The 8,932-nt window shown below is 45.7% G+C and overlaps 1 protein-coding gene across 9 annotated transcripts in view; it reads right to left on the bottom strand.

Moving 5' to 3' along the window:
* Nucleotides 1–7,446: 7,446 nt before the first annotated feature.
* Nucleotides 7,447–8,932, bottom strand: part of ATP2B2 (ATPase plasma membrane Ca2+ transporting 2) — a gene marked incomplete at both ends in the record, with an annotated part of 91,435 nt that continues 89,949 nt past the window's right edge. For 8 of the 9 annotated variants that reach the window (XM_080914151.1, XM_080914155.1, XM_080914150.1 and 5 more), the window contains one exon: nt 7,447–7,758. In XM_080914151.1, the coding sequence (XP_080770277.1) occupies nt 7,447–7,758 (312 nt within the window). The remainder of the gene's footprint in view (nt 7,759–8,932) is intronic. The other variant, XM_080914158.1, reaches the window with a different exon arrangement.

The following is an 8,932-nucleotide window of genomic DNA, read 5'->3' as shown; positions in this document are numbered from 1 at the left end:
GGCCCGCAACCGGGAGGCCGTCACCTAGGAGCTTCCGGTCAGCAACACACTCATCTCACACAAAGGTTCCGCAACTTCTGGAGCCTCGGGCCCGCCCTCCTGCAGCTCTGCTTTTACCTTATCTTGGCTGATATTAGGACTCAGGTTGCTGTGGCGACCCTAATCCAGGGATTTTATAATTTGAAGCAGTTTCTAGCGGGTTTTCTATTTAGACTAAGTTTTTCTGGGTCCTGAGATGCATACATGAAATGACTAGTGATTACAGCTTCATCCTCCTTTTCTGTAGGTTCTGGGTCTCACTGGCTCATCATGACCGTTTTAGAGGTTAATTTCTCAAGTAGACTGGGCTAGTGCTTTGTCTTGCTTTAAGTTTCTCTCCATTTAATTTGATGCTGGCTATTGGCTTGGTGTATATTGTCTTATTATGTTTAGGTATGGATTTTGTATGCCTGATCCCTTTAAGACTTTTAGCATGAAGGGGGATTGAATATTGTCAAAGGCTTTTTCATTATCTAATGAGATGATCATATTTTTTCAGTTTGTTTATATGGTGAATTACATTGATGGATAAAGAAATTCCACTAAATTCAGGGACAAGACTTCCTACTCTCTTCATATCTATTCAACATAAAACTTGAAGTTCTACCAAGAACAAAAAGATAATTAAATGAGATACAAATCAAGGAGATACAAACTGGAAAAGAAGAAGTCAAAGTTTCACTATTAGTCGATGATATGGTAGTATACATAAATGCACCAGCTTTCTTAAGGGATGGCAAGACAGAGTCTTCTCTAATCCCTGGAGTCTGACTGTTCCAAGGGAGATCAACTGGAAACCCCTCAACCTCTTGTCCATAGCTTTGGTGCTTACACAAGCACTGTAAGGAGGATGCAGAGCTCCAGGACAGCTCCTCAGATGCATGTGGTCCCATTTCTCCTCCACACTTAGAAGCCAAATGGCCCAGAGTGGAACCTTCACTATTAGCTAAATCAAAATTCTTCTGGTCATATGTTGAAACTGGGATTAAATACCTTGGTTGAAAATAGCTACCAGTAAGATGCCCAAACGCAAGGAGTGTGAAGGGCTTTTGGAGAGTGATATCCTTATATCCTGACATCCCCCCCCCCCCACCCGCTGCCACCATCACAGCACCTTCGAGATCTCTCTCCTCCTCCAATGGAGAACTTTTGCAGGGATTTGAGGAAGTGGTACTTAGGGTAAAACAGAAAACAAACTTGAGGGGACTTCTTGGCCTTCTGTTCTTCGAGGCACAGACCCCTCTGTAGATGTATTACTAATCCTTCAACTGATTGGGCCAAGTACTTTTTCTCTGAGCATTTCTATTTTTCCAGTGAAGAATGGTAACAATGGGCATCTTATGTGTAATGTGTTGTCATTGAGGGTATTTCCTAGTATAAATTTTGAAGCTGAAGATATTGAGTATCTGGGATAAGCAACAACTTAAGATATTTGCAAGTAGACAGAAAGACATGATGTTATAAAGCTTTAGAGGGCCAACTCTGGCTGAAGATGGGATGTTATCAGTGCCTCATCTCCTACTTCTAAGGCCTCATTCCTTGCCTCTGAGTGGCTGCAATGTCTGTGAAGTGAGACGCACAGTAGAAGTTCAGTATCTCTTATCTGAAACACTTGAAAACAGCAGTGCCTCCTTTTGGTTTTTTGAACATTTGCATATTCATGAGATATGCTGGGATGGAGTCCAAGTCTGAATTGGAATTTTACATTCTTTACATACTCTCACACACATAGTTGGAATTTATATATTTTTAATAATTTTGTGCCCAAAGCAATGTTTGGTAGTATGGGGTTTTCTGATTGTGGCATGATGTTAACACTCAGAAAGTTCCATATTTTCAGAAATTCAGTAATACCTACTCTGAAAATTGATGTTGGATTAAATGAACCTTGGAACTGAAACTGCATTTGGAAGTTAGACAGAGCCACTGATACTTGACCCGGGGGCCAGTTCAGCTTGTGAAGAGCTAGGATTTTGTGTATATAACTTGATGTTTGTTTCTTAGACTGGCATATTTCCTTTTCTGTGAGAGGCTTGCCAGATTCAAATGACAACCAGGTGTGTTGGTTAGCTTTGTTTTATTTTGTTTTTAGTTTTGTTTTTCCAGTTTGACACAAGCCAGGTTCATCTGAGAAAAGGGAACTTTACTGAGTAGTTGCGTCTATCCAGTTGGCCCATAAGCAAGTCTGTTGGGGTATTTTCTTGACTAAGGACTGATGTGCGATGGCCCAGCCAATTGTGGTTGGTAGGTGGTTCTGAGAAGTATAATAAAAAAGCAGGCTAGGAGAACAAGGCAGTAAGCACCATTCCTCCACATTCTCTGCTTCAATTCCTGTTTCCATTTCCTGTCCTGCTTGGGTTCCTGCCTTGACTTTTTTTATGATGGACTCTGATTAGGATAAGTAAGCCAAATACACTCTTCCGGCCATTGTGATTTATCACAGCAATAAAATGCAAATGAAAACACTGGGACACCGGGTTCCCCTTTGCTTCCCTCCATCTAGGTAAGGAGTGTCACCTATAATCTGTATCATGTTTCCACCTTCTTCCTAAGGCTTATTCCAGACAACAGTCCTCCCTTCCACTTTGCATCTGAGTAACTCTTTTCTTCCTGAGTCCCTCCCAAGCCTTCCTCAGGTGATAGGAGCTCAAAGATGTGATCTAGAGCAAAATGTCTTTCCCAACCAGAGACTCAACTTCCCCAGGTTCAAATCCATAGAGAAAGGGGACCCAGCTATCTGCGGAAAAAGGCCTTGGGATGTTTACCATGCCTGCGTTTCCACGTGTGCATTTATTGTTATTGCTTAGTATAGTGTTGAAAAGGCAGACAAATCCTGTTTGTTACAAAGAGCACAAGCCAGAGATACAGAGAAATAAAGAGTGTACAATAAGAGCACAGTCACTTCCCAGCCCCGATTGTCCCAGAGCCCCCCAGAGCCCAGGCAGCTTATGGAAGCTGGAGGCGGCACCATTCCCTCGCTACTCTGTTATAAAAGATGTGCACACGAGAGTTAGCAAAGTGTGGTGACCCCGAGAGGAAGGGCCCTGGAGGGAGAGCACCACAGACGTTACAGAGCAGACCAAGGGCCTGGAAGGGCCCAAGCAGCCTCAAACCTTTTGTTTTGGGAGGAGGGGATGATGGCAGCTACCCAGGGCCTGGGGTCCCATGCCTTGGGTGGGTCGGATCTCTATGTTAAATCAGAGGACTCCATTTGAACCTTGGAAAACACATGGAGACTTTTAGGGTCTGACTGCGACCTTGGTGCTTCTAGAAGAATCCTCACTGCTAGGATTCTCCAAGGGTGGGGCTTCAGATACTTGTCAGTGTGTGATTCAGTTGGCAACTTCCTATAGCTACATCAAGGGTGGCAAGACTGTATCCCAAAGGTGCTAAAACTCTGAATAAGAAATGATTCCCAATAACCCAAATAAAATGACCAAAAGCTAGTTTAGAAAAGACAGACAGAAAGTATCCCTCTGTAGTGTGGGTCTGACGAGACCAATGTTCTCTCCAAGTTCTGGGTCTGGGTGAGATCTTCCTTTCCCATTCAAACAAAGAGCTTATGGGGACTTGCTCTAGGACAAGCAAAGGAGATGACTTGTTAGGTGGGGCTTGGTGACCTCTCATGACAATTCTGGGGCTTAGAGGACAAGTAAGTTGATAGCTTCCTAGAATTTTTTTGGGGGGGGTTGTTTTGTCTGTTCTCATAAGACATTCTGCACATAGAAGATCTGAATGGACAGTGATTACGATGGAGTTGGGGGTGACACATAAAACAATAGGGCCCAGAGTCTGGGGTAAGAGAGGACCAGAGGATCTGGCAAAATTTTAACATTCCTTCAGAAGAACAGATGTGAGGGGAACTCTTGTGAACAGGGAGGGAGACTTACTCCCCTGTTATATCCTGACATGTTTCAATAATTAAAACAATAATTAAAACATGTGGCTGGGACCAGACAATGGGGTGAAAGAATAATTCTAGAATTGGACTGAAGTCTATGTAAAAAATCAGGAGGAGGCAAAGGTGGCTTTTTAACAGGCATGGGTACACAGTGGCTCTTTATTAACCAGAGGACCCTGGATAGGATAGGCTCTGTCTTGGGAGCAACTAGTGCCACCTCCCTCCAGACAGCTCTGCTGTAGTTGGGTTGAGGATAAGAGAGGGGTGAGTGGGTGGAGACATGGAGGCTGCTCCTCAACCCTGGACAGCTGTGAGCAGCAAGTTGAGTCCCCCCCACCCCCCAAATGGGCGACTCTTAAGTAGCTAGAGCCAAAGTACAGGGTCCCTGCTGGGTGCTCACCTGTTGACTCTCAGCTATCTGAGAAAGTAGGGACTTGATGCACTTACAGAGTGCAGAGGACAGGAAAGAGGGGGCCAGGTCCCATGCTAGAAGAGAGTAGAGATTTCCTATTTCTGCTCGATCTTTTTTAAATACCAAAGATACACCATAAACACCTTTGAGAGCCAGAAGAGCCAGCCATGGAAAACATAAACCATTGCATAGTATTAAATGAGCAGAGACGGTGAATTCTTTATTTACAATTATTATCTAGATAAAAAAATTCATAAAAACAGATGAATGGTCATAAATTATTGACCCCCTAGTGGGGTGAACTGCCAAACGTATCCCATGCTGCTAGATATAGGACGCGGAAGTGCAAGCTTTGTGTACTACAGTGAGTTCTGACAAACCAACCATCTCCTGTGTAGGTGTGAGTGTATGAAAGAGTGTGAGAGTGAGGGCCTGGGGCATAGGCTAGCCCTCATTCCTGACACCGGGGTATAGGCTAGCCCTCATTCCTGACACCGGGGCATAGGCTAGCCATCATTCCTGACACCGAGAAGCCAGCGCTAATGTCAGGCCTCCTTGCTAGTCTCCTCTACTCTCTGTCTGAGAACCTGGATCTGTTCAGAGAACCCCTTTCTCTTTGTCCTTGAGGCCTGGTTCTGGTTTCAAAGTCCAAGGACCCTGGTTTGTAAGTTCAAGAACCCTGGTGGCATGGAATGAGGTCATAGATGCATGGTTGAATGAAAGAGGGCAGGATGAGAAATGAGACAAAGGACTTCCCACCAAAAAATCCCAAACCAATCAAACAACAACAAAAACCCAAATGAAAAACCTTTCCTGTTCCATGGCAGCCCCAGGTTTCCTTCCCTCCTTTGGAGGGGTACTGTGGGCTGGTTCTGGTGGTATCTGTACTGAATCCAGTGAGTATATCTAGGGCTGGTCCACCTGCCGGAGAGGCAGCTCTCTCTCTTCTGGATACACTCAGAATCCTTCAGAGATATTCTTCCTTACAGAAAGATTGTGGCCAGGTGGGATGGGCAGACTTTGAACCCAAACCAATAACTCAAGTTTTTCACAGCCATCCAGACGTGGGCCCTCCCAGCGGACTATGGCTCTTTTCCCAAGTGGCTGTCATCTTGTTTAGTGAAGAGGTCTCTGGGTCTGGAGGAGGGCTGGGGGCCAGGCTGAAGAGCGAGGAGCAATTGTGAGAAGGGGAGAGTGAAGGGTGGAGTTCACAAGTGAGGCGGAAAGTGTTTGGTTTTCCTCGAAGCACGGGACATCATTGGTCATGGTATTCAAAATGTCTTTTGCACTGTACAAGTTTATGGAAAAAGATTGTATGCTGAAAAGTCTCAAAGCAAACTTTGTATTAAATACAAAAGTTCTTTTATGAAAAAAAGCTGAGACCCACAAAGTGCTTAGCAGTAAGAGGCCAACAGACAAGCTCTTATTAAGTGGGATTACTAGTGCTGATATTGTTGGGGGAGGGGATAGCCACCTTTTCTCACCTGTGATATGGGAAGATATCAGAATGGCTTTCTGTCTGGGAAAGCAGGACTTGCTGTTTGTTAAAAGGCTACAGTATATATTGTAACTACAGGAAGACAATTTGGTTTAAAAATCACACTGAATACATCTCAATGTACACATCATAAGATTCATTCGGATCTAAATAGTGCAGAGAAAAAAGGCTATTCTTCTTCAAAAAGAAAAATGAAAGCAGCAAGCCTTACCAACCCTCATCCAGTATGTCAGCAGTGTGTATGCCGCTGTTTATAAGGAAAGAAACTTCTAAATTACTAACTAAAAAAAAATCAACACAATAGCATTTGTAATATCTGAACACTACCTCGACTCACAGACAGCGCCAAAGACAACTCAGTTCTGAAATGCTCTCTGTAAACTCAAGCGAGTTTCATTGAGAGAAAAACCTCCCTTCTCCAGGTGCACTACAGACACTGATGTCATGGGACCTGGACAGCATGTTGCTAACCCGGGAAGTCTTCTCTCCTCGTCTCCCTTGTCTACGGAGGAGGGTGTTGCTTAGCTCCTCAGGGTGGATCCTTGGGAGCCGTTGGCTTTCTGCCTGAGCTTCCCACAGTAGTGACGTTATTGAACGGAAATAGCAGGCAAAAATCAGAGCATGGCTATTGGAAAACTTCAAGGATGCAATCCAGGGGATGTGTCTGTTGGGCCGAGCTGTTTGTAAGCATCTTGGCCACCAGTGTTCTTAAACCACACAAATAGCCGAAGACATTATCTACAGGTTTGTAAACAAATTACATTCTTCTTTTAGGACATAAGTTAAAATAGAGCAATTTAAGCAGAAACAAGGCAACATGCCGGCAAAGGAACTTTATATATCCATGTATATATATGTATATATATATATATATAATATCTACTTATCTATACGCACGTATACAGTCTTCAAGAAGTATACGTTGATATAGATACAAAGAAACGGATATAACCTCATGAGTGTTCTGTGAAGTTCTTGGGTTTCATTGGTGCAAACCTACTCTGTGATTTCAAAAAGTTATTAAATGAATCTAGACATTTGAGACCATGCTGGGCAAGCATTTGAAACCTCATAGACCAGTGGACTGAATGAACAGCAGTCTGTTCACAGTTCCTGTTTGCAGTTCCCGCCTAAGAAAACAAACAAAAAACTCCCCTCCCTAACCCCCCAAGAAACAAACGAGGGAGGAGATTAAAAGTGTCCAGGTACATTCATGCTGAGGACGCAGTGGCCGGCGGGTCCACGGCTGGTCCGTGTCTGGGTTGGAGCCTGGAAGGGCTCTTGTTTTTTTTAAATTAATTCGTTATTATTATTATTATTATTATTATTATTTTATGTTTTGGAAAAAAAAATCCACACCACTCTCTGCTCCAGATGACCCCAGGGCAACCCCGCCCATGGCCTAAGGAGTGCAAAAGAGTTCAAACAGCATGGTAGCCAGAGAAAGGGTCTGTGTGTGGAAACCGGTTCTCTCTCCGCTTTGTGTGTTCCGCCCAGTGCTCTTTGCTGCGTCGGGGAGTTGGTGCCTGGAAGGGTGTGCGCCTGGAGGCGGATGGCGGCGGGTCCATGAGCATGGCCAGGCGACAGGGGCCTCAGCTAAAGCGACGTCTCCAGGCTGTGGATGGGGCTCCCTGGACTTGAAGAGGTAGCTGATTTGCTCGTGTCGGTCGTCAGGTTGATCCCGCTGTCGATGGCGCTATTGTTCTTGTTGAGCGAGGACGGCGGGCTCGAGTTCTGCTTGAGCGCGGCATCTTCTTCCAGGTCGGTGTCATCGATGAGGGGGATGTGGGGCTGGGAATCTTCGATCCGGAATTCAGGATGAGCCATGAAGTTATGGATGGAGGTTCGAGACTCGGGTTTTTCTAACCCTTCATAGAGAGAGCTACGGAACGCCTTCACGACGCGGATCTGCAAGGGAAACACTTTGGTCAGGAGTGGGCTGGGCCTTTCCGGGGACTTGGAGGAGGGTTGGGGGAGGGGAGGGCACGCAGGCGGCTGGGATCCACAGTCGTTGGTGTTATGAGCATCGATGGGGACGGAGGGCAGAGGACTTGGGGGATGCATCCATGAGTTGGTTTTTAATTGGCTTTGGTTTGGGTCAGAACTATGGTGTTAGTGGGGACTATAAAGCAACCACCACAGAGATGCTTGGGCAGTTGTAAACGGGAGCATGGTCCACTCCGAAGGGTACCCGACCTAGTGAGAGACTGAGCCTTGTTAATGTCACAGCAGAGTCTGACCATGCAGGGGGGTTGGGGTTGCAGGGGAAGTAGGAAAGAGTCTATTTGTTAAGAAGTGAATCTTCAAAAACCACACACAGTTAAGAAACCAAACCACATGGAACAGGTTACAGGTCACACAGAGAAGGAACAGGAAGGAGAGACGGTTGGATGAGGTGGGATGAGAGAACACATGAGGGCCAAACAGAGAAGGGCACATCAAGCCGAGGCAGCAAAGCAAAGCCGGGGAAGGCTTTCTGAGGTGCAGGGCTGCAGCAGCCGAGAAGCACACAGGAGCCGTACACAGGACGCTGGGGACAGGGAGCATGCCATAGGAGTCAGGGGCCACACACACACACACACCAACACACAGCTACACTTGGAAGCCTGCACAATGTGAACGAAGTCGTTTGTGCCCAGCGCCTCTGTCCTTCATGCATTTGGGAGGTAAACACTCGAGTATGGGCTCAAAGCCCTGGCCAGCCATTGCAGCTTGCTAAGGAGCTCCTGGAGTTTGGGGTTTATTGCTCTGTTTGTGTTCCGAAAACACAAAACCAAAAGGAAAAAAAAAAAAAAAAAAAAAACAAAGCAAAGCAAAAGACAGAGGCCAGAAATGGACAGCCAACCCTGAGATCCTCTTCAGGTTTTGGGATGCAGGGGTTGGATATCTAGGGTTTGGTACTGCATCATAGTAAGGCAGAAGCTTCAGGTGCTTCGGCCTTTATTCTCTCCTCTAAGAATGGGAGGAGCCTGGCCTCTGGTCTCCAAGGCTGGTGCAAAGAGCCCTGGATTTGGAATATGAAGGGCCAGGTTGAAGTCCTGGCTTGGCCATTCCTCATGCCTTGGCTGTAGAGAGCTACACC

This window comes from Micromys minutus (genome assembly GCF_963924665.1).
Source record: "Micromys minutus genome assembly, chromosome: 3".
In the NCBI taxonomy this organism is placed as follows: Eukaryota; Metazoa; Chordata; class Mammalia; order Rodentia; family Muridae; genus Micromys; species Micromys minutus.
This window is presented reverse-complemented; position numbering and strand designations above follow the sequence as displayed.